The sequence below is a fragment of the Panthera leo genome, chromosome D2 (genome assembly GCF_018350215.1).
Source record: "Panthera leo isolate Ple1 chromosome D2, P.leo_Ple1_pat1.1, whole genome shotgun sequence".
NCBI classification, from domain to species: domain Eukaryota; kingdom Metazoa; phylum Chordata; class Mammalia; order Carnivora; family Felidae; genus Panthera; species Panthera leo.
The window spans coordinates 3,723,620-3,750,358 of NC_056689.1; the positions used below are offsets into that span (position 1 = coordinate 3,723,620).

General features: G+C 38.6%; 1 protein-coding gene across 6 annotated transcripts in view; it reads left to right on the forward strand.

The window, feature by feature from the left end:
• PCDH15 (protocadherin related 15) overlaps nucleotides 1–26,739 on the forward strand; it is an 836,749-nt gene that overhangs the window by 801,590 nt on the left and 8,420 nt on the right. For all 6 annotated transcript variants that reach the window (XM_042907891.1, XM_042907887.1, XM_042907888.1 and 3 more), the window contains 3 exons: nucleotides 1,649–1,825; nucleotides 10,641–10,859; nucleotides 14,192–14,344. In XM_042907891.1, coding sequence (XP_042763825.1) covers nucleotides 1,649–1,825; nucleotides 10,641–10,859; nucleotides 14,192–14,344 — 549 coding nt within the window. The remainder of the gene's footprint in view (nucleotides 1–1,648; nucleotides 1,826–10,640; nucleotides 10,860–14,191; nucleotides 14,345–26,739) is intronic.

Consider the following 26,739-nt stretch of genomic DNA (forward strand, 5'->3'; position numbering starts at 1 on the left):
TTTAATAAGAGAGACTCCGCCTACGCGGGTCTGTACACATTGGGAAGCAAACCAACAAAGCGTTTTGCTGTGTTTCCTGGTGCGCACACCGCAAACCTGTGCTCCCCGGCACAGCCTTTGGCCTGGGTTCAGCATCAGTGCTTGTTATTTTGACAAGGGCACACCCAGCACGTACCCGACCCTTAAGGCAACATTTTTTTTTTATTTCTTTAAATTTTTTTTTCACTCTCTTAAATTTAAATTCAAGTTAGTTAACATACAGTATAGTCTCAGCTTCAGGAGTTGAACCCAGTGATTCATCTCTTACATGATACTCAGCACTCATCCCAACAAGTGCCCTCCTTAGTACCCATCACCCATTTAGCCCATCCCCCACCCAACCCCCCTCTATCAACCCTCAGTTCGTTCTCTGTGTTTAAGAGTCTCTTACGGGGGCACCTGGGTGGCTCAATTGGTTGAGCCTCCGACTTCGGCTCAGGTTATGATCTCATGGTTCATGAGTTCGAGCCTCACATGGGACTTTGTGCTGACAGGTCAGAGCCTGGAGCCTGCTTCAGATTCTGTGTCTCCCTCTCTCTCTGCCTCTCCCCTGCTCATGTTCGCTCACTCACTCTCTCTCAAAAATAAACGAACGCTAAAAAAAATTTTGAGAGTCTCTTAATGGTTTGCCTCCCTCTCTGATTTTATATTATTTTTCCTTCCCTTCCCTTCCCTTATGTTCATGTGTTGGAAAGGGCCTCACAACGTGGACTCCAAACAGAGCTTTGAATCTATAGATAAATTCAAAAACATTTGCCGTGTGTAGTTATTAAGATCAATTCATTTGCATTTGAATGCCTATAAATATTTAATAAGATACATTCTGATGTTAATCTCAAGAATTAACAATATAAAGTTTTTAATAAGGAAAAGATATTAAGGAAATTACCATTTGTGGCAATACAGACTTGTACTTCCGATTAAAATGAAATTGTGCAAATTGTATTTTCCAGAAAATTACCTACAGGTTAACATTATTTCTGTCTTTTCTATTGAATGTTACTGAGTCCATACCAAATGATAGATCTTTCTGCTGTTTGTATTCACCTAAGTAGCTTCTGAGCCTGGCATGCATTTTTTTTTTTTTTTTTCCTAACCTGATAAACCTCCCATAGCAAAGCATCTATACGTTCTTCCACTGCTGCAAGGTTCTAAGAGTCATGATGCCCTGGAGGAAACAGATAGCCTGGTCTGGGACCCTGGTATACAGCTATGCACCTTGGGTCACAGAATCTGGTGGAAGGTATAATTTATAACACCAACTACGTGAACTCAAGAGTTCTAACCACCCCACCGCCCTCCCGGCTCCTATAAAGCACAGACAGCTTGACTTGTACATCATAGTGGGCAATTCCCATGAGACCTGTAAAGCTCAAATGGTATCGTAAATTCAAAGAGTCTAGAATTCAACGGGACATGGTCGATGACCTTTCTACCTTATTCAGCTTCTGGCATCATTGGGACTTAAATGCTGACAAAATATACAGAATTTTTTTTCAAGCGTTCACATTCAGTAAACATTAGCAAAAACCAGGCTGTCATCATTTTTCACTTTCTAAATGTCATTTCAAGTTGAGAGTGAATGCCATGTTTGTACTCTGATGTATAGGATTTTGGATCGGTATGTTCAGGAGCAAATTCCTGGTGCCAAAGTGGTGGTGGAGTCCATCGGTGCTCGCAGGCATGGGGATGCCTTTTCGCTAGAAGATTACACCAAATGTGACCTGACTGTCTATGCAATCGACCCCCAAACCAACAGAGCCATCGACAGAAATGAGCTTTTTAAGTAAGTCCTTTTGTTGTCTGTAACAGCTCTCCGTTGGCAATATCAAAGGCCGTAAGTATTTAAAGTTTAAAACCCACTAAATTGTTATTGCAAGTGAAGTGTAAGCAGAAAATAAGAGACGATACCTAGGGTATGCATGCCGAGATGTTTTGGGGCCCAGGTGTGGGGCAGCGACTTTGGAGAAGGTCGGAAGGTCCATTGTGCTTATAAGCAAGGTGCAGGTCATCAGATGGTCTCAGAGGAGCTCCTCCATTGCTGCCAAGCCCAGCGGTCAAAGGGGGAGTGCACAGATTCCTTCCTCCAGTGGCAGTGTGCCCATGACAATGTCACGAGGCATGAAGTTTAAGAATAAATATAGCTGTCCTCAAGGACTTATTGACTCAGCAAAAATTACTATTTTTTTTCTCCCTTGACCCCTTCCACCTCAGTCCATACTTCCCATCTATTTATTTATTTCATCCTGGTGAATGTGAATTTTGAGGTCTGAATCCTAAAAACAAAGAAAATGCAGAATTTTAAACAAAATGCTGCTACGTGTTGTCCCTTGGAAATGATTTTAGGACAGCTTACCGCTTTGTTGTTTTGTTGTTCTATTAGTTTCAGCTTTGCTCTAGTGACACCTAGCGCCCAACAGATTCTTGGAATGTAATTCTTATTTAAAGTAAGACACATTTTTAGTTAAACAATATATATTGATATATAACCATACGTACATACGCTAAATATTTATTGGTATCTGTGCATATGTGTACCCAAATACATAATTCCAAAACTTAGTTTGCCTGCGTATACTAAGAGCAACAAATAAATTTAGGCGTATACTAATTTACATGTACATATATCTCTATGTGGCTGCACTTATGTATTTAGCAAATATCTATCTACCCGTTTATTAAAACCCATTCATTCTGAATTTAGTCTTACTTCAAATCTGTTCTTCAACAAAATTTCACTGCTGCTATTTTAGAAATAATGACATAGTGATTTGTATCAACTTAATTTTTAAAAGAGCCGTGGTTATTAAGTATGTTATTCATCAGTTTATATTTAATAGATATTTGGGCCGTATGCAAGATAGCATCTTAATCACGGTGGAGAATAGGGATGACTAAAGCAGTGGCTTCTTCTCAAGTTCTAGAATCAACATCCGAATGAAGTACCATTTAGATCTGCCAAGCCAGTTTTTGCATATTTCATTAATTTTAATTAATTTTAAAATTTATTTAGAAATATGCTTTAAAGTTACATATATTCTATCAATTGCCATTATTAACACTTATTTAAATCCACCTGTGCTGTGTTTTTATATACATTGGTTTAAATTTTAAATATGATGATAGATTGTTTGAATTTAGGGTGTTTTTCCTAACTATAAAAACATTTGTATTCTTTAGGCAGTTAGCCCAGTGTTAATAAAGAGTAAAGTAAATGATCCTGATCATTTGAATTGCACATGTAAACATTTTAGAAACTGAAGCCAATTGGGTTTCAACTGAAACAAGTTTTCCCAAACCTAGATTATATTGTAAAGAGTAAAGATAGAAACTCAACTGAATAACAATTATAACTGGAAGGAAGGGGAGAATAGAGAATAACTATAAATCAAAATTTGTATATTAAACAGAGAACTGAACAGCCAGGAAGTATTAAAATTTTCCCTTAGCAATAAGTAAACTTAACAAAAGGTGGGGGGTGGTGGCACCTGCGTGCCTCAGTTGGTTAAGCTGCTGATTTCAGCTCAGGCCATGATCTCATGGTTTCTGAGTTTGAGCCCCACATCAGGCTCTGTGATGATGGTGCGGAGCCTGCTGGGGATTCTCTCTCCTTCTCCACCTCCCCTACTCGCTCGCTCTCTCTCTCAAAATAAAAAATAAAATAAAATAAAACAAAATAAAATAAAATTTTAGCAGCTTGAGCTGGGAGCTGGGACACTATAAGTTGAATATGTTATTAATTATTATTAATATAATAACCTAAACCCTACAGTTGTTCCTTGAAATATTTTATAGTGAAATTATATAGATGTAGTCCATAATCCAAGGCTCATAATGCACTGATATTCTCTATCCTGTAGTTACAAAAACTATTGAAAATTTAGTTTTTAACATTGAAAAAATATACTAGAACATTAAGATTATTGCCTGATGCCCAGTCCAACGGAAAAAGGATTATTATTTCAACTTTCCCTTACCCAAAAATCTAAGCTTTTGAAGATGTTGGAATTCTCAGGCGAAGAATCAGAAATAAATAAATATATAAATAAGGTATTTCCTCCAAGGAGTCCACTTTGATTTTTAAAAATTGATATAACTAGGGATCCCTGGGGGGCTCAGTCGGTTAAGCATCCAATTCTTGATTTCGGCTCAGGGCATGATCTCAGGGTTCTTGGGTTTGAGACCCACCTCTGGCTCTGCACTGACAGTGTGGAGCCTGCTTGGGATCCTCTTTCTCTCTTTCTCTCTTTCTCTCTTTCTCTCTCTCTCTCTCTCTCTCTCTGTCTCTGTCTCTGTCTCTGTCTCTCTCTCCCTCTCCCCCCCTCCTCCTTCTCTCTCTCAAATAAATAAAACAAAAAATGAAAGAAAATTGATTAGCTATATCACAACTTTTTTTAAAAGCTTATAAATGCATAGAGGAGACTGGAATCCCCATAATGACATGCTAATTATTTTGTTTTATAAGGTTATGAGTATTTAGATTTTTTTTTTATTTTTGGTTATCTGAATTATTTAGATTTTTGCAGGAAATACATATTATTTTTATCCTGCTTTTATTCATCTTGTGGTTCTCTGAACTTCTTGTATCTGCTTTTTTTTAATGTAGTTTCTATTTCTGGAATATCCTTAGACATCTTTTCACATATTTCTTACAGCCCATTCTCTATCCTCATTCCAGGATTCCAATTAAAATTCATTTTTTCTCTGAGTTTTTGGATGCTCTGTTCTTGTTCTTCCTCTCCTCTCTCTCTCTCCGTCTTTCCTGTTTGTGTTTTACTTTGGATAATTGCTGCTGCCTTGTTTTCAAGTTCACCGATTCATCTGTGTTAGCCTGCTGATGTGCTCATTAAAGGAATTCTTCATCTTTATATCCTTGTTTTCTTTCAAGCCTTCCATTTCCATTTGGTTCTTTGTTTACAGTTTCTACCACTTAATGGAACTTCCTATCACTTCAAGCATGTTTTTTCACTTTCCAATGGATTCTGTAAAGCACTAAGCAAGGCTGTACCAAAGTCTGTCTGATGTCCCAGCATCTGGGTTGTCTCTGGTCTGGCTCCATGGCTTCATCTTCAGCAGACCCCGTGAACCCGTGCCGCTGGGGGCTTCTCTGCATTCTCTTAACCCTCCCAACCCGACAGACTGCCCTTGCTCACGGCCTGGTCCCACTCTCACGGTGGAGATGTGGCCACATGGCCCGGGGCTCTGGGTTCTCCTTGTCCAGCCTGCGTGCCTGGGACGTGGGCTGGGCTCTCTCGGCTCTTTTCTTCCCCCTCCCCGTGGCAGCCACATACTGTGCCATATTTGTGGTGTGTCTTGGGGACAGGAGAGTTCCCTGCCTCTCCCAACCAGTAGGCGACCTCTCTGTGCCCAAGAGAGCTCCTGTTCCTCACCGTGGGAGATGGTATTTTTGCTTATACCTCTTCCCCAGAAGTAGCGGTCCTTAGCTTGAGCCCTAGGGATTGGAATACTTCCTCCCCTCTTTCTGTGGCTTAAGGCTCTTGCTCTGCATGAGATAGGGGTCTGGAGAACTGTGCGTATCCAGCCTTAGCCGACTGCTTCCTCTGCCCCCGCACAGGAAGGGGATCTCTCTCCTGTCTCCAGCCTTGTCCCCAGTTTATCTGACAGAGGTCCTTGGAAATAGTCTGCAAGTGAGTTCAAGGTAGGCCCCGCTTGTGTTCAAGGGTCTCTAGCCTTACATGTTGGTACGTACATTGCTTCAAAAAATTCATTAAAATTTTAGCCCATTTATTTGATTTGCTCTTTTGGCAGCTTCCTTTTCCGTGTTCTACAAAGGGTGAAATAATGGTCTCATCTCCCTGTGGAGGAAATTGTCACTTTTTGGAATTTGTTATGGTTTTAGTATTACCTGGCTTTTTGTCATGAGGGTGGGAGTCACATTCTCTTACAGCTTTTGGCATCCTTGGCAGAAACAGGCCATATTATTTTAAAATAGAACTTAATTAAATATTTGTTTATAAAAGCAAATACAATTTTAGCTCATGCCCCTTTTTATACAGCCAGCCTCTTTTAACATTAGTCTGCCCAGATGGTAAATGAGAAATGCAGAAGAAGGTAGAAAAACCCTGAATACTCTACAAACTGAATTTAAAATATAGTGTATAGGGGCACTTGGGTGGCAGTTGGTTGAGTGTCTGACTCTTGCTTGGTTTGAGCTCAGGTCATGATCTCACAGTTTATGAATTTGAGCCCCACGTTGGGCTCTGTGCTGACACTGCAGAGCCTGCTTAGAATTCTCTCTCTCCCTCTCTCTTTGTCTGCCCCTTCCCCACTCACACACACTCTCTTTCTCTTTCAAAATAAATAACCTTAAAAAATAAAAATAAAATACAGTGTACAAAAATCACATTTATACTTTAAAATAGAACCTGACTGCCAAACTCTAAAGCTTCTTCCAAATTCCTAAGACCAGGGAAAACAACATAAAAATTAAGAACACTGAAAATTTAAATAATGGAAAACCAATTATCAGACTCTAGCTTACTATAAAATATGAAGGAATACAAGTTAGTCCATAATTTGGAACTGTATAAAGGAAATAGTGGTCTACCCATGGTTTGCTTTATTCAGCCAGACAACCTTATCCAAGTGGAATGGGTGTGGGCATATGTGTTAAGCATCATTCACTCTGCATACCTGGTTCAGAGACCCAGACTGTGTACCCACCAGGGAAAGAGGTATCCGCCCCTCCACCATTTAGGTTTGGGGTTTTGTGAAGTTCAGAGTGTGTTCTGTTCAGCGTCCCCTTTGTTTCTGCATTTATGTGTGCATCGCAATACCCTTTCCACGAAGGTAAAATGCAAGGTAGACCAGTGGTTCCACACCATACTTTGATGGCCGAATCCCACCACAGGGGTCAACAGAGGTGGGGGGCATGCCTGCACATGCCCCGTCAGCAGAGTGACCCGGAAGACATGGGATTGGTTTACGAATTGATCTCATCTCAGGAAAACGGAGCAGAGCTGACAGATACATCTCCTCTCTAAGATAAGTAAGCGGCAGGCAAAATAGGGTCAGTAATAAATACTGGAAAACAAAATAAAAGAAATAATGTCCCGATGACTCAAATGTAGAGTTTAACTCTGCAAAGATACTCGTATGGAAAGCACTGGCAAACAATGGAACATTTTTAATAGAAAGCAGGACCTTATGGGACAGCGAAATGGTATGCGTGTTGCACAGGCCTTGAATCCTTCCCTGTTTCTGGTGAAAGAAGCCCACAGGGGAAGAGTGAGAACTGACTGTCCACCACTGTGGTGCCCTTGAACGTGCCCCCCCTCAGGATGTGGTTCCTGGGCTCACACCGATGGGGTGTGGTCAGCACACAGTCCAGGGGAGGCCAGTTAGAGTCCTTCTTCTAGGATTGGCATGGAAGCTGGCTTTGTCCCGACATCAGAAAAAGTATAAAACAAAGCCCCAGGAGTGGCTCAGTCAGTTGAGGGTCCGACTCTTGATTTCAGCTCAGGTCATGATCTCACAGTTTGTGAGTTTGAGCCCCATACTGGGTTCTGCACTGATGGCACAGAGCCTGTGAGATTCTCTCTCTCCCTCTCTCTCTCTCTCTCCCCCTCTCTCTCTCTCTCCCCCTCTCTCCCCCTCTCTCCCCCTCCCCTGCTCTCTCTCTCCCTATCTCTCTACACCCTCCTGCTCTTTCTCTAAACAAACAAACAAACATAAAAAAAAGTATTCTCTACCATCTTGAGATTAGCACTTTTTAAACAAGCATATTAAGGAAAAGAAAATAAAAGATAAATTATAAAAGAGATCAAAATATATTTAGAGGACAATTGAGCTATAATCTGAAAATAGTATCTCTGAGGTAAAATATTGTACTAGTTATCACAGAAATAAGAGCTAAAAAAGTAATTAAAAGACTTCATTACTTTACCAGAAAAAATCAATGCACATGTCATCATGAGTCACTAAAAAGTATCAGAATATGTTTTAAAACCATTGAAACAAAAATAAAAGTGACTTAATTACAAAGGCACAAAAATTAGATAAGCCTTCCACATGCCATATGCATGATAAAATGCCAAAAGGTAATGGAATCAAATCCACCATCGTTTAAGGAAAAAAAATGTTATGATTCATGTATTTTTACCTAGGCAAACTGTTTTGCATGTAGAAAGCAAAAAGAAAGATATTTTAGACTAGGGACAGGTTCAAAAGCAATCAACTCTTCTAGTAAACAATTATGACATTTACCTAAGTTGGAACATAAACCAAAATAAATATCTAAATAACAGAGCTCTTGTAGTGTAAAAAAACTAAAGTATCTTCCCTCAGGTTATTGCAATGTCAATTGCAGGAACCCAGTAGAAGTGCGGTCTGTCTAGTGGATTCCACATGATATAGGTGAAATCGTCCCTAACACTAACGATCTTTCTCTACTTCTGATTCTTCCCAGTTTCTAATGTTTTCTTGTAACTTAACTCTTAATCTGCACTTTATCTGGAACTTCTTACTTTATCTGGTAAACAATTCAAAAAAAATATTGTACCATTCTATTCTAGCACTTAGAACAACGGTTAAACCTTTATTATATATTTTTTAACATGCCTAAAAATTACCTAGGAAAATTACTATAAAAGTATATTTTATATCTACAAAAGCTTTATCTGTCTTGTGTTACAGGATGGAAACTTGAGTAAAAACATGTGCAGCTTTAAAACTAAGCTTGAGGGGTGCCTGGGTGGCTCAGTCGGTTAAGCGGCCGACTTCGGCTCAGGTCATGATCTCACGGTCCGTGAGTTCGAGCCCTGTGTCGGCCTGTGTGCTGACTTCTCAAAGCCTGGAGCCTGTTTCAGATTCTGTGTCTCCCTCTCTCTCTGACCCTCCCCCGTTCATGCTCTGTCTCTCTCTGTCTCAAAAATAAATAAGCATTAAAAAAAAATTTTTTTAAATAAATAAATAAAACTAAGCTTGAGTTATCTGGGCCATTGGTTTTCTTAAATGGGAAGACTAATAAACTACCCAGTGGAATTCACATCTGACATCAGGCATCTATTGTTTTTATAGGGAAGGTATAAACGCTGTGCACTAGATATAAGGTCTGAATGATTACTTGGAAAATTAAAATCAAAAGTGTCAAAGGGATAAAAATAGACTGTAAAATACACAATCATGACATGCTTTGTTACCATCTGATGGTGAAATTTGGGGCCGTTTTTATTTTTTTCTTTTCCATTTCTTTATGTTTTCTACATTTTGAACATAAGTGTGGTGGTTATCTTATGAAATATATTTCTAAAATGATAGTTTTCATTTCATATATGCTGTCTAATTATGAGTATATAAAAGTATTTCTTGGGGCGCCTGGGTGGCTCAGTCAGTTAAGCTTCCAACTCTTGATTTTGGCTCAGGTTGTGATCTCAGGGTCATGAGATCAAGCCCCACGTCAGGCTCTGTGCTGACAGTGTGGAGCCTGCTTGGGATTCTCTCTCTCTTTGCCCCTCCCCTGCTTATGCACTCCCTCTCTCTCAATAAGTAAATAAACTTAAAAAACTAAAAATATTTATAGAAAGAAATTAGATCTGGATATACCAAAATGTGAGCAGCGTTTGCATTGTGGACCTGTGCCTAATTTTGCTTTTGGAACTGTTTTGTGTTTTCCAACTTTCTATAGTAAGATATCTGACCTTTATGCATAAACGTCTTTAAAAATACAAAAATGAGAATACCTAGGACCTGGTATGGCTTTGTGGTGTTAGGAATGCAATTGTTACATTAATATTGTGGGATTTATAAGGGATTATGCAAATGTTCCCAAAGAATTTTGAAAAAAAAAAAAACTATTATCTGCTAATTACAACATAAAATACATAACAAAATCGTTCAATCCAGTAAAATTAAGTAACACTTATCCCTTGATTGTCCCCTCCAGCCCAATGGAATGGCCATAGCTGGAGCTGTATTACTCATAGGAAGGGTTTGCAAGAACTGTTGGCTTCAGTTGGCTAATTCTTGTCATCCTGGCTGATTTGCTGTCTGCATCATTCCTACAGTCTCTCTCTCTAGGCAGGAAACACCTTTCAATTTGTTCACCTTTTGCCCATAAAAAGCTTTTTGATTTGGGATTTGAGAAGGTCGACATACAAGACAAATGTAGATTTTGGAGACCGAAGACTTGGTGTCTCAGATCAATTGCCGTAACTGTGTAGCTATATGGCCTGCAGTGAATTAGTATTAAGATGTTCTGTTCTACAGGATTATTCTGAGGACCCAGGCAGACAAAATGCAGGAATATGATTATAAACTATGCTATATGTAACTCAGAATATTTTTTCACCTGAATAGCTGAATAATGTCAGTAATTTCAACACAGTGATAGTAAGCTCACTGAGGTTGATAATTACTTTTCTCAAGTCTGTGAGCATATGAAGTAAGGGTCATCGTTATTAATATCTTTGATATGTGTATATAGCTGTGTAGTTACAGTTCCTCATTGCTCTTGCTTTTTGTATATTTTTTATTCCTAACACTGATTCAGCTTATGTTTCAATTAAAGACATTTTTAAAAGATTTTACAAAATTATCTTTTCTGTTAACATCATTGATTTTACTATTTATCTGACAATCAGATTTTTGGATGGCAAACTGCTTGATATCAATAAAGACTTTCAGCCGTATTACGGCGAAGGAGGACGTATTCTGGAGATCCGGACCCCGGAGGCAGTGACCAGCATTAAAAAGCGAGGAGAGAGCCTAGGCTATACAGAGGGGGCCCTGCTTGCACTCGCCTTCATCATCATCCTCTGCTGTATCCCTGCCATCTTGGTAGTTCTGGTCAGCTACAGACAGTAAGTATTCCCACTTCTAAACACGGCCTGATCGAAAAGCCATCCCTGGCAACGTGGCTTTGTAGTCGTAAAACAGTAATGATGCCACCATTTAGGGCATTGCTGCATCCTTCTGGCACCAAGCGGCCTTCCTTTAAGGCGGGACGAAACAAACTTCCAGCGTTTTCGCCCGATTCCTCAATGCTGCCATGTTCCTAACATGCTCTCATCCGTTAGGAATTTAGGGTAGCTCCCGTGGCTTTGTTCGTGCCCCTCATCAGGTGCAGAGCCTCGCGAGAGAATACAGCGGTGTCCTGGGGGACGTGTCCTATGCAGCAGAATGCCATATCCAGATTCCCCGGTTTCTGAGGAAGGTCTGCAACCTATCCACACTGTCATGACAAGTTTTAGTCCGTGTTGCTACACTGACATCTGTGGAAGTGATCGAAGCGTTGGCAAAACCATTTCAGAATCATAGTACGCCATGTGTAATTCTCCATGGGGTTTCTTCCTTCCCGGATAGCCCTGCCAGATCCTACAGTGTAACATACGACAGGATATTTTGGCTGCACAGGCCTTACTCATTTCTTGTTCCTACAGGCAAATACATTCATTTAAAATATCTATCTTTGGGGCGCCTGGGTGGCTCAGTCGGTTGAGCGTCCGACTTCGGCTCAGGTCACGATCTCTCGATCTGTGAGTTCGAGCCCCGCGTCGGGCTCTGTGCTGACAGCTCAGAGCCTGGAGCCTGCTTCACATTCTGTGTCTCCGTCTCTCTCTGTGCCTCCCCCGCTCATGCTCTGTCTCTCTGTCTCAGTCAAAAATAAATAAAACATTTTTAAAAAATTAAAAATAAAATACCTATCTTTTACTCTGTCCCTTCAAAGTAGTGAAGTAATTCTAGCTGATTTAAGCATCTGTATTTGAAGTCCTCTATTAAGCTATTCTTTATTTCACACCAGGTACAGGGAACTTTTGTGATAGAAGTCCAGGCATTTCAGGTATATCCCTATTGACAGTGATGGGTAACGGAAGTTGTGGAATAGGTTGAGAAGAGAGGTAGCCCTAAGGGTGCCATCAAATGAAAATAAATAAGACGGGGATCATAAGTCATATAAATTACTTGGCATAACAAAGGGTAAGACAGAAGGGTGGAGCTGCTCTTCATCATGTAAAATACCTGCAGGGAAAGCGCTAAAATAGTGCTTATATATTCTTAACGTGTTATCTTTGTTCTCTAACACTGAGCATTTTCTTTCAGACTAAGTAAGGTTAGGTAATTGCAACCTAAAAGTTGAAAAGTGTGCTCTGCATGAAGATGCCATAGGGATATTTTGTCATCACCAAAGCCATGTGAGGTTGCAAACAGAACTTTCAGGTTGACCTACTGGAGTCCGATGGATCCTTAACAAATGCACCGATTCTAAAGGCTAGAAAGAAACTTAATAATGGACAAATGGTTTTGCATTACTAAGCCATCAACTCAATATTAATTTTCATGTTGGAGCGAACCTGTGTTACGGTTATTCTGTTTCATTGCACTGTTTCCCAGAGGAATCCTGCTCGCAATAAAATCGGAGAGAAAACTTGTATCTGGCACACAACACAGTGCTCAAAACTGAAGCATCCTGGATGTTATAATTTAACAAACCACTAAGATGCTGGGCATTTAAACGTTTCATAGATGCATTATTTAATATTTTTTTGGTTCAGTAATGAGTTCTATACTCTACGAATTGATTGTAGTCACTGCTTTTTGTAGACCAATGGAATTAAACAAGATTAATATTTTTTTGGTTCAGTAATGAGTTCTATACTCTACGAATTGATTGTAGTCACTGCTTTTTGTAGACCGATGGAATTAAACAAGATGAGTTGTGCACGATGTGTCAGTGTAAAATTCTCACATTTAAAACTCTAGCTTTTGTACTTTCATATTCTGCTTGTACATAGGACTGGAATGGATGGCTCTTCTTTCCTATTAACATTCTTTTTTTTTTTTTAATTCACTGTACATGGAAAACTAAGAAGCAAATGTGAAAAAAGTATCATGGATTCATTATCCAGGAACATCACCTTCCAGTTCCACTCAGCTTCAAAGTGAAGCCCAGGGTATAATCAGCCCACTGCCTGCCTTCGTCTCTTTAATATTCTTCAGGCACAGGATGCCAAGAAGCCAATTATAAAGATCAGATCACCTTTAATAACCCATTTCTCTATCAGAGTTCAAATTCATGTATCCATGTTTTAAGCCAGCTTTTTTTTTGAAATCCCATTTAGTTCATTTCTTTGTTTTCTTGTAAAAAAATGTTTTCACAGCTTGTAGGACAGTGACAGCAATAATAAAGCGTTCCCCTATTTTTACTTTCTGAACTGAAACACTTAGTTTCCCTACTGTGTCAATAGGTCTGTGTCGTTATGAGTTTCACCAGTAAATTATTCAGAATTTGGAATAAATCAGATGTTAAAATATTATGAATGCAGTATTTCTAATGTAGCTTTCTCTTTTATTTTTCTTATTGCTTTTCAAAACAGGTTTAAAGTGTAAGTATAATTAATATCTTGCATATGATTTTACGTAATATGAAAAGGAAAGGCCTGGATTCTGCTAAAGTAGTCGGCCTGCTCAGAACCATGGATCACCGGTCTGTCTTGTGTTTGCAGAAGGTGTATACTTTGGTTCAAATTCCCATGTGCTTTTGTATGTAAGGAATCAGGCTTGGTTTTCACATGGGATAGGAGGGAGGAAATGTGAAAAAGGCAGTTGACTCTGACGGTTCCCACTCTTTGAGATTTGGGTTTTGAGGAAGGAACTAAGAGTTGGGTGTCCAGGACATTCAATAAGCGTGGCTGCAACTCCAAGGCAAGAATCCCAGGCCTCCCAGGAGTCCAAAGGAAACAGAAGCCAGCCACGTCTCTCTCCCAAAGGGGCACCGTAAACTAATGTCAAACATGTTTCAGATCATTTAAAATGAAATAACTTTTCTTGAACTAGATGGAAGATGAATAATAAAGAAAAATTATGCATCTTCAACGTGCCTCACCTGAGGAAGGAGACCTACTCCATGGCCCCCAATTATTAAATCACATTTTTATAGATAGCTTGACTCCTACCTTTCATATTCCTATTTCACATAATATGCAAATATTTCTACTAAATTCCAGCCATTATTTCAGGGTAGATATTTTAAAGGGGAAGAAGATACAGGAAAACGATACTCTGTGGGGATGCTGCTGTAATCACACCGGTTTATAAGTCCTAGTATTTGTGTTAACGATTTTTTTAAGTGGGTTCTTCTGAGAAGTGTATGATTTCTAAAATGGTTTTCCACAACATCCCTGCCTTCTCAAAGACGCCAAGCCGAGTGCACCAAGACAGCGCGAATCCAGTCGGCATTACCCGCAGCCAAGCCTGCTGCACCTGCGCCCGCACCTGTGGCCACGCCCCCACCGCCCCCGCCGCCCCCCGGGGCGCACCTGTATGAGGAGCTGGGAGACAGCACCATGTAAGTAGGCCAGGGCGCTGCTCTGCCAGACAGGTGGGCCTGATGGATGCTGGGTGGTGAGTATTTCATTTCCACCTGATGCGGAAACACGGTTTGCAGCCTACTTTATTTACTACTTTGAATGGGAAAAAAAGAAAACAAATTGTTAAGACGAGAACCTAAGAAAAGTTGAATTGAAAAGTCATAACCAAAACGCAAACAAACAAACAAAATAACATTTTTAAACAATGAGTAGAGAAAGAAGTACTTGGCTGGAGGAGAGACATCTGTAGATGACTAGCTTGAATCATATAATCTCTAAACCTTCACAGTTATGCACTTTTTTTTCTCCAAAATTCAAAACACATTCTGAAAAAAAATGTTTTTCTCATAAAAAATAAAGAAAAGGTAAAGCACAATCATAAAAGAGTAATTCTTGATTTAGTATGCAAAGGCAACTCTTATTTGGTAATTTAAAACCAATGGTTTGTTCTAAAATCATAGACTCCTTACAGAGACTGTCTCGGGATGTCACAGGATGGAGTAATTAAAATCTGAGTGAAAATCTGAAACCCAAATAAAGAATCAAATATTAAATATCCAACCCCTTAAAGAATATGCTTTTTATTATATTCCCCTCAAAAGAGACTGCTGTGATAGCTTAATACTTCTCCTGTGTTATTTGGAACCTCTAAGCAATATTAACTCATATACATTTGAAAGACTTTTAAAGTATTGTGAAAAGACTTCACAGATGTTTCCAGATTGGTGCTACCTTCATAACCAGATTCCTTTCTGACTTATTTAACTTGCCTATGTTTTAAAAATAAAGAGGAACTATTTCTGGACATGAAATGCAAAACAACCAAGGATATTATAAAATTTTGGATCTGACTAAATTAAATCCAAGACACCTTTTATTAACTAGAATTTGGCAGAGTTGAGGGACTAAAACACATTATTCTACTCTGTTACATTTGTAGCATTTACTAGTAGGAATAAAGCAAGCCTCAAAAATTAAGAAATTTACCTTTTAATGGGAAAGCCAGTTTTAAACACATGTATCGATAATTTTGTCATATTACCACTATTTTTATGAATATAATTTATTGTCAAATTGGCTTACATACAATACCCAGTGCTCATCCCGACATGCGCAAGGTGATGTTAAGAAGTTTCAAAAATGTTAAAACTGATTTTAATGTTGTATATTTGAATGCTAAAATTGAATTTAATGCTTGACAGCTTAGTATTTGACATTCTATTTCTAAACTAACAATATAATACAGGATTCATGCTTTAAATATAGTTTTAACTTTTTAATAAGCTGAAAATGATGGTATTTTTTTTAATTACTGGTGAATGTAGGAATTGAGCCAATACGATTTGATTCTCTTTATATTAACCACCTCTCTCCAGCAAAAAAATATTCAGAAACTAAGAAAGACTTATGTGTTAAGTTTTATTTTCTCTGAAATTACTGAGGGATATATATTCATTTTTATTTAGCAAAAGTAAGCATACTATAACATCATCTGGAATCAATATAGTGTGGTGGTGATCATTTTCAAATAGCAACAGTTAAGGACTACTTCTATTTGAAAAATTGCGATAGACTAAGTAGACAGTTTTGCAATTATAATATGTATTTAATGAGGGATCCTGAGTTCTGCACATTGAATTATCTTTAACAAATGTTTGACCTATCTCTTAAAAAACTTTATACAAGGATTCAAACCTTATGTTACTAAAAAATGGACTAGCTCCAGAGGAATTATTATCAAATTTAAAAGAAAAAAATCAAAGGTCATTTTGAAAAAAAATCTTCATGAACTAGTTGATAACTTTGTACGGATTCAACAACCGCTGTGATAGTCATCATAGCATTATATGTTTACTTTCTTCCAAACCCTAGTTCTATCTTCTCTATAAATCGGCGCGGACTGATTTTTTAGTTAGGACATAGAAACTATTCTTAGAGTCTCATTTAAAATTTCTGTTTGGGGGCCGAAATCAGCCGTGTGTAATGAAGGTGAATCTTGCCTATGCACGGGAAATGGATGGCTAGCTACTTTCTGTGATGAGACCACTGGATAAGTGCCATATGATTTTATCTAAACTATTAGCACATATCATTTGTATGAGTAAATACACAGAAAATATAAAAACATGTGTTTTCTTTTCTGGATATACATATTAAATGTTTAAAGCAAGTTCCTGTTAGTATTTTCGTAATCACCTCCAATTAACTATAGTTCAAACTCTTTTTTTTCTGTCCCATGTTTTCTCTTTCCCACCTGTGGATACATAGGCATAAGTAAGTAAATAATATCATTCTAATACAAGGCATTAGGGTAAAAAGATACAATAGAATAGATTAACTGCTGTTTTACTCTAAATTTAAGTAACCGTCATCTTCTATTTTGGAGTCATCGGCTTTTAAAAAGAAAGTCCCATCTTCCATATCTCATTCCCTTTTGGTATCTTGAAATGGCGTGAACTTAAAACAAGTGTTTCACTGACAGTACCTGTGCCTCTCAAGGCAAAGTATCGAAATTCTTAAAATGCTTAAATTTAAAGATATTAAAATATCTTGAAAATATTTAAAGATACCTCTCCATCAAAAGTGATGTAGTATCATTCTTTCCAGGAAAAATTAAACAAGAACAAATCTATAAAAAATTGCCAAATAATATGTCAAGTCCATTTTTTGAAAAAGAATGACTTGGCAAGATCAGAAGTAAGTGTTTGTTGTCGGTTTAATCCACATTATCTGTCCTTCCTTTATTATTCAAGGGGGCCTGACGCCCCACATCCACGTGTAGTTTGTATCTTAGTGAAATGATTCAGTAACAGCTCTGGCTTTATATAGCATTTTATTGCCTTATCTGTCATTCTTACCAGCGCGGCTACTTAATTTTTATTCACAGTGTTTCCTTTTATTTCATTCCTGTGTGGCTAGAGATTAAATAATAACAAAAGTCAACGTTACTCTGTTTGGGCTTGAGAGCAAGACCCAATGAGAGACTATTGGGAAGCACCCAGCCTTGCCGGGAGGTGGGGGGACGTATCGATGCTTTCCTTAGAGACCCTTGCTCACGTCCCCTCACCTACTCAATTGCATTTGTCACTCGCAGCCCGTCACTCAGTGTCAGTGTCTGAGCACATCTTGCAGGGATATCGAAACTGTTATTTTACCATAAACCTTTCCTTAAAGTCGGTCTTGACCAAAATTGGATGCAGATCATATTCAAACTAAATACCACTAACCCCTCTTATGGTAATGTTGATAGCGTTTTAAAACTGATGAAGCTTAAAATGGAAATCGAAGAAAGTAATCTCTGTCAAGGTTCTGGCATCAATTCCATTTCTCAATTGTGATTTTGAGCCCTGTGAGAGAAATTTCTCCCGTCTGTCCTTGGAGAATAGAGAAATCCTTTCTGCATTCTCTGGTCAGCTGCATCGCAGGTACGAGAGTACTTTTAGCTCCAGGACAGAATTACTGAGATGAGAGATAATGACCCCGAATCAGATACAGCGAAGGATCCTTTCCCCAAAACCATCAGCTCTGAGCACCCTAAAGCAAAGCAAAGGATGTAGAACCATTCGCCAAAACCCTGGTTTGCAATTTGGAGGATCGTGATTTCTACATAAGAGAACTGTTATGGGGTGCCTGGATGACTCGGTCGGTGAAGCGTCCAACTCTTGACTTCACCTCAGGTCAGGGTCTCACAGCTCCCAAGTTCCAGCCCCATGTTGGGCTCTGTGCAGAGCCTGCTTGGGACTCTGTCTCTCTCCCTTTTTCTCTGCCCCATCCCTCTTGCCCTCTATCTCCCTTTCAAAATAAATAAAATTAAACTTTATTTAAAAAGAGAGAGAGAGAGAACTGGGATGTCTGGCTCTGGATACTTCGCTGTATCAGAGTAATCAGGGAAAAAAAAATCAGTCTACAGATTGACACAGTTTTTAAAAATGAAAATTTCTCCTGCCACTCACAGCTCTCAGGCTTTTCCTGCCCTGCCTTTCTGAGACCAAGGGCACGAAAGTAATTAGTAGATTAGTGTTGCTAATCAGTAGATTAGTGTTACTTGGCCTCTTGTGTCTTGAAGTAGTGACGAGAACCATAAAGACATCTTTCTCGTGAAAGTTATGTCACAACCTGTTTCCTTACATTTCATTATGTTCTTTTCTTTCAAGTCTTTTCCTTCTCTACCATTTCCAACAAAGCAGGGGAAATAAATCAGTCTCAGAAGACAGGAAAAATCAACACAGTGGGATGCCCTTTTCTTCCAGCACTGTTCGGGCTCACAGAGAGGCTCGTGTAGACGGACCACTTAACGACCAGCCCGCGTCGGCAAGAACGTTCCCACTGGTATCTGATGAGGACGCCTTGAGTACCCACGGTGCTCTTTATAAGGAAACCATACATCCAAGACCAACAAATTCAGACTTTTTGCTAAGAACAGATTGCATAGACTCACTTTTACCCAGAACAAAAGGCAGGAGTAAGTCCCTGAGGGGCCCGAGAGAAATGTTTCAGAGGATGTGGAATCGGCCAGTCTGCTTCCCTCAGAGACCAGTGTGGGAACTTCCCAAGAGACCAGAGACCACAGATCTGCAGCACTGGCCGAGCAACGGGCGGGAAGGTAGAAAGGAAAGCCCTGGAACCTGTCCAAACCAAAGAGGTAGGGGGAGGCCCCTGCCGAGAGCCGGGGATACGCAGGCGGCAGAGAGAGAGGAAATGAGGCCAGGTGATTCACTGCCTGTGTTCGGAACAGAACACGTGGCATCTCCATCTTCAGACTCTTCCTGTGTCTCTCCTTCACCTCGCTCCTCCTTCTCCGCTTTGCCAACCGTGTCAAGAACTGTGGAGCTCCAGTCAGAGCCTCATGCCGCCATTTCTCCGGCTGACTGTTCCTTGGAACTTTCTCCTTCGACGCCTGGCATTTTGCATTCTCCAGTCTTTAGGAGAGAGGCACCCGTGTGTATGCTGACTGTCGAAGCCGAAAGGAACATTTTCGAAATTCTTCCCGAACCACCCCGTATCTCTCCTCCTCCAACTCCTGTTGCTTTTTCCTATCTTCCTCCTTCCCATCCTCCTCCTCCACTTCTTCCGCTGCCCGGCCCCCCTTCCCCTCCCTCTGCTTCTCCTTCACTCCCTCTCCCCTCCCCTCCTTCCCTCCCTCCGCCATGCCCCCCTCTTCCTTCTCCACTGTCTCCTCCCCCTTCGGTTCCGTCCACCAGGTGTGTCCGTATACCAGCTGTTAAAGGTACTGTCGGTGTAACACCAGCGGAGGAAAGGACGTCCTCTGGGACACAGCTGCCAGCATCCACCACGGAGTGCAAGGCGGATCCCCGAAGGGAACCAAAAGGCATCCTCAAGCATATTAAAAACGTAGCGGACCTTGAAAAGTCAGTAGCTAACATGTACAGTCAAATAGAAAAAAACTTCCCACCAATGCACAACTCAGGCCTTGAAACTAGTTGCCCTCCAGAGACAGAAAATGTGGAAATGACCTCTGGACAAAACCAGGGGAATTTACACAGGATTGGCGAGGGAACTGAAAACCGACCTCACAGCGAATCTACTTCCCTGTAATGTTGCTCTTCGTGTTTTAACCGGACAACTCTTTTGTTGACCGTAATCTTCGAGTGGAGGCAAATGGGAACGTTAGAGAAGATTCCATTCTTTTACCCAAAACTCCGTGCAGTGCTGTTTTTTCCCTCATTTTTTACTTTTAAAGATTATTAACCTCATCGTTTCTAACTCATATTATAGATTTACCTTAATTTTCTTAACTACGAAGTAGCATTATTTGTCTACGTTTGTTTTAAAAAGTAAGTAATTTCAGTCTGTTTTTCAGTGGGAATATGTGGGCAAGAAAGTTAGATATCCAACTTAAACCAGTGGTTTGTTAACATGTTAATACAGTAACGTCTACATTTGCTCCCTGATCATAGTTTTATTTGAGTGCTCCAGGGAAAAAAAAAAAAAAAAAAAAAAAAAAAAAAGCAAACTGTTAAAATAAGCTAAAAAAATGATATCATAGGTTCTGTTTCTTCCTTGAAGCCTATGTATTTGGTAAGATTAAATACTACCAAAGTAAAAATGTTATGTATCTAGAAATGTAGGAGTTGACAGACATTATGGTGTTCCAAAATAAATCCCAGGTGCTATGAGATGTAGTCATCTGTTTTCTTACATGAACAGTCTTCAGTCTGGCTTGCTTTGATCTTACTAGTATGCTTATACAGTTGAAAAATCTTTTATGTTTTCAGTTACTGTCTTAGTCTACTTATTTCTCATGATGCTTTCTCTTCCCCTCTTTATAATGAAAATAAATCTTGAGCTGTTGGCTTTTATAAGACATTTCATTGTTCCCACAGATGTTGACAGGGACCTTCGGTTTTGCTTGTCCACATGATGTTATCATCTTGTCATTATAATTTTATCATAAGATTCTCTTTCAAAGAAAATATTTATCTCAGTTTAATAAAGAAATTCTAATTCGTTTCACCAAAATAAAGTTAACTAAATGTCTACAGAGGTTTATCTAGTATGAATTTAGTTGCTATTTGATGGATGAAAATTCTAAATGTTTTTATTAAGTTTATCAATAATATAAAACGTTTGCCTACCGTAATTTTAGAACATTATTGACTTCATTTCTAGTTACCTTTAATTACTCTAGATAAATCATCCAAACTTATTTGTATAAATAAGATATAAAAATTTTAAATAGAAATCAAGAAAGAATATGTCTGGTGAAGTGTCATCAGTTTTATATAGGCTTTTACTCTTTGTTTTAAGTGAAGAAGATAAAAATTTATCCTAGAAAAAAAAAAAAGAAACCAAAAACACATTATGTTGTAGTCTTTCTCAGAACTCAACTTGGAAAATTCTTAAAGACCTCAGCTGAGCTAAGTGCTATCTTCCTATCTCTTTAATGAAAACTACACTTGACCAGCAAGTAATTATTCTGTTTTCCCACCTAACCCATGGCATAAATTTTATTTACTGGAAATCCCCACTTTGAATACAAGCATAATTATTTGATTTACTCTGCAGTTTTAATATTGTAGAAGATAAAAGTTTGCACAGGAAAACAAAACATGGTTTCAAAATGTAGGCCAAAATCTTGCCGGCTGATCTCCATTGTAGATACCTAATATAGGCCCGTATAATGCATCATTTCAAAGATTTTGTTCAGCTCTTATATTATGTGACATTTCTTCAAGAATTTGGTCTGTCATCCTTAATTAATAGTATCAGATTTTTTGAAAAATCTATAAATCGAATTATTTTCGTTAGCTCCTTTGCTTCAGATTCTTTTCATCCAAATCAAGAGTGATTTCCTTCTTGGGGTTTTTGAACCTGATTTTTTTCTGTCTTTCACTGAAACATTTCAGTTGGAATTTTTGTTGGCAGCTGGTCATATGCATTGGAAGTTGTGCTATTTGGCGGACTCTGACAAGGTATTATTCATAATTGTGTAAGCCTTTCATTTGAGTGTGTGTGTTTTTTAAGCTATTTGTATCAACTTCTTGGATATGAGAAATGTTTAATATATCCTCTAAATAATTATATAAAAATATTATGAAAACTCCAAATAACAGTTTTATGTAGGTATGTGCAGCCTCACTGAGTTGTCACACTGTCCTTTTCTGTATCATTTTTATAGTATTTGTTTAGTCTAAACATTTTATTAGTATAGTACACTTTTCAAATGAAACATCCATTCCCATGTTTTATATTTAATAGTTTTTATTTCACGTTCTATTTAGAGATCCCTGGATTCATTGTAAAAGTCCGTTCGAATGCCTTCTGCATGAGACCTATAAATGTTCTTTGAGTTCGTAGGCCAAAATATTATTTCCCTTCTCAACCCATAAGCCCCCACAGCCTGCCAATGAACCTCCAGAATCATAATACATTATTTGTCTTCTGCATTTATTATGTTCCAATTGTGCATAAGAAATTATTAGATGCCTTGATAAAAGATATAAGTAAGTTACCATATGTTTTCCTTATTAAATGCATACAAATGGTATACAATGATAATTAACACACATGGAATACCATATGCATAAAAATGCATCAGTATTATGTGACTTGTCTTGTAAGAGTCAACAGAAAGTCACATTAATTGAAAGCATACAGACAATTATACATATTGATTCTGTTCTGTACTTTTTCTAAGTCACTTTCTGCCTTTGAGCTGAGACAATCCAAATAACTACATGAAAGACAAAAAAAAGATTAATGGAAACAGTGTAGTTCATCTATTGGTATTTTATTCTCCACACGTAGGAAAAAGACTGCTACTGAAAAAAAACAAACACCAAAAAAGGCAGCTTAAATATCCTGGAGATCAAAGTCCAGCTTTCGTTGGACATTTATATCATGTATATGACTCAATTCTCATTACTAAAACCTAAGTATGAGCTTTCTCTGTCTCTGAAAGATATAAATTCAGTAAACTTCTAAATGCTTTAGAAGGATTATAATTTGCATAACTATTGGCAGAATCATAGAAGCAAAACTCACTGAAGGTCCATTTCAGATAATAAATTGCGACAGGATTAACTAAGCATTATATTACCATTATTACCAACCATTTCAATCAGCAATGCCTTAACCACTTAAGATTTGTTCAGATAAGTAGACTTCTTTTGTAAAGACCTTGTAATATTTTAAGGAAATTTTCTACAGATATTGTTTTGTTGGACTTTAAAGTTATGAGTGCCTCTTCGTAGCAATTACTAGCTTTGTATACTCGGTCTTTCACACCATACTATACATATAACACTTTAGATCAACTGTTTAGTGAATGAGAAATAAAAAATCTTTATAATTAAAGACATTCAATACTGAAAGCATCCTATATATGTATTTTTTCCCCTCTCAACTGTAGTCAAACCTTTCCCCAACTTGTCGTCCATGAACTTTACAAACCCTTACGTAATATTGAATGTTTGGCTCTTATACCTCTGACAATAGTCAGCTCTTATATTATGTCTGATAATGTCCTTGACCCTTAAAGGCTAGTCAGTATTTTGCATTCATTATTTTTAGAATAAACTGATGCAAACAGACAAAAAAAAAAAAAAACCTTTCAAATGTTTGGAAGAATATATTGTAGTCATTGAGGCAATTTTTTCATTCTGTACCAGTATGCTTTTCATGTATAAAACAACCTTTTCCCCAAATGAGCATCTTATATACATTAAAACTTGTCTAGGATGCAGATGATGTAGAATACTTTTGATCCACTTGACAATAACAGAGTCAAAGTGTGTTATTATACACCACTGGGATATAATAGACTGTGTATGGTTGAGTATCATATGGCATGTGGGTCTTGGCTGGTCACTGTTTTTAGTAATGCAGGCATGAAACTTCGATCCTCCTGTCCTGATACTGCCACAAATTGTATTTCTCACCGAGACAATTTTTAGTAAAAATTACCTTCTCAGTGTCCCTCACATTTTTAAAAACACCCTTATCTATAATTTTATTTAATCTGAAACTCTAAGTTGTTTAATACTGATTTCTTTGTTTCTGCCTTGCAGGAGAGGGTATGCATCAGAGGTAAGGGCTTTATGGTATTGATATTATATCAAGCCTACTAGGAAAATATTTGCATTATAGGAAGGCCTGGTTTACATTCTTTCGTACCAGGGTATTCTTTAGTTCAACAAAACTTATAAATGTGCTGTGCTATTTATTCTCTTGTGTACCTGTTACCGTTTTGTTTGGGGGTTTTAAGTGGGTGAACAAATACCAAGTGCTCACCTTTTCAAGGATAAATCATATTTTGCCTGAATTGCTGTTACTTGATATTGTCCAATATTCCACCAAATTTATTTCTTGGAGGCTATAAACCTAATGTAGCCACCTAGGATTCCTTAACTTTTATCCTTTTTGCCAGTCCAAGGCTCCTTCCCAACATATTCGAGCTAAGATCGTAAAGAGTTGTGAAAGGTCAGACTGAGAAATCTCTGGTTTTGCATCGTGTTCGTTTGAGTCTGAGTCTGTGGAGACGATAGCGGGCGTTCTGGCCAGTGGCATCTGGCCGGCCGCTCGGAGAGTCGTACTGCCTATGAGGCCACCGAGAACCCAGCAGAGTTTAGCAGATAGCTTCCCAGTCAAGATGGTGAAATGAGTGTGCACCCTGATTGGCCAGTAGTGTAGAAATGCACAAATCCTAACGTGTTTGGAGATCAAGACAAATGAATTTAAGAATAATTGGTTTTTGGGGACAATTATAACAGTTAACAGACCGGATAGTATATCTCTAGCTCCAACTTCCTGCTTCCTTGAGTGAATGCCTTAACTAGACCAGCTCGCTCACAGCCGTGTCGTGGAAACTGTAGCCCTTCAATCTCATAGCTGTCCTGCTGGTCCTTTCAAACGTCTGCTTCACTGCTGGAACTTCTCCCGGAACTTCTGTGCCCACATTCCCAGTGCTTACTGTAAGATTCATGTTGTGTAGCTACACCCCCCCACCCCTCAAAGAGTGGGTAAGCCACAGTTTGATAAATTATCGTGAAACGGACCAATAGAGACCTGGTTTCCTTTCAGTAAGTATGGGTGAGGTTGGGAGGCAGTAAGAAGTGATCCCCACGAAATCAGAGGAAGGACGATGTCCCTAATCACAAAGAACCTCCGAAAGTGTGCTTAATGCCTGAATGTAAGCAACTCATGTTTTGGTAAAAAGAAAAATGGGGAGCATTTCTTAAATATTGATGTTGAGTATATTACAACTGTATCATGATTTTGTGTGCTCTCCTCTTCTCACTAATCAACCTGATTGCATTTAATGTGATTGGGGAGAAAAAAAAGAGGGGCAATTTAAAACAAGGTTAGACTTGTTCAAAAGGATTCTGTGGCACTTACAGTGCTTTTAAAATCATAAGTAACTATATTAAGTTTGTACTAAAAAGTTATTTATAAGTTTCTTATTAAGGTGATTTGAACTTAATCAAACAATGATGAGATTTGTTTTGCAAAACCCTTTTATTTTATGTTCTAACATAAATAGTCAAAATATCGGTTGCTACCACATGAATGATCAATCATAATCCCAAAGTAACCAGTTTTAAGCTGTGGCCCTCTTTTTTCTCTCTTTTCAATCACGATCTTCCTTTTCCACCCGAAGTCTTTTCTAAACCTTGTTCTATTTTAACTTCCTTTGGCAGCAACAGCAACTGCTGAGGCCTTCTCTTCTTAAACCAGAGGTATCAGTTTTCTTTTCTTTTCAACCTCGCTGAGCTTTCGGAATTAAGGCCCGTTCTACCTGTAGGCAGACTGGGTGACTGCCAACACGATTGTACAAGACAGGACAGGAGGTGGTTAAACATTAACACAAATAAGTAGGCGAGAAAATCACTCCTCGACCTGCTTGCCGGAGGTTGGGGGGGGGGGGGGGCTGAAATTCTGAACCCTTAGCTCCGTTCTCTAGGAGTTAGACAAGGAAGCCCTTGGCTCCTGTTGAAAACAAGCTCTCATTGAAAGAGACAGATCACGAACCTGATGATTCTCTTGTCTCAGTGAATCTAGATGCATCAGAACCCTTCCTGGGACCAGTCAGGGTTTGAGGAAAGAGCTCTGGCCTCTGTACTGAAATAAGGAAAAGTAGAAATTGGGTTGTGATTGCCACTCTTAAATCATTTCATGGGATTCAAACATGATGCCTTTGGACACATGTCTATTTCAAAATGCCTAGGACATTTTCTGCTGCCATGAGAAAAAGATAATCAGAATTTTAAAATTAATGCACATAATTAATACTTGTATGCACTATGAACTATCTAAATTTTTTAAAATAATGTTTATTTTAAATGTATCTTTCTTTTGGCATAGTTGGCTGCCAAAGTGCGATCCAAGTGGTTAAGTGGTTAGAATTGACTCTCTAAAATTTGGAGGTTGAGTGGCAGGAATATTCAACTTTTGTAAACTTTTAGCTAAAATTTCTAGGAAGACATTCCCATAGACTACTGAATCAGATAACTCGGACTTAAGATCCGAATGGCAATTACTCGATGCAAAACCATAGTCAAGACATGCTCCTTCCGTTTCATCGTCCCCAAAATCTCGGCAGTAATATTGAATATACAAGCTCCTACCTCAGCCACCGGAGCACGGTAGGAAGAAACTCAGCAAATGGTAGTAATACTGTTGCTTTTGTTTGCATTAGTATACACATTTACACTTTGTCAGTAATTTGCTAAAATAATTCTGTCTTGTCTGTGTGGTCAGAAAAAATGTGAGGCAACACGGACTGCATGGGGCAGTGGAAAGAGTTGATAGCCCCAGTCTGTTCAGGCCAGTTAGGGAGCCTGATGGTTGCTATGCCTTCCTTCATGTATGTATGTGTCTGTGTATCTATGTACGTATCTATGTATCTATCTAT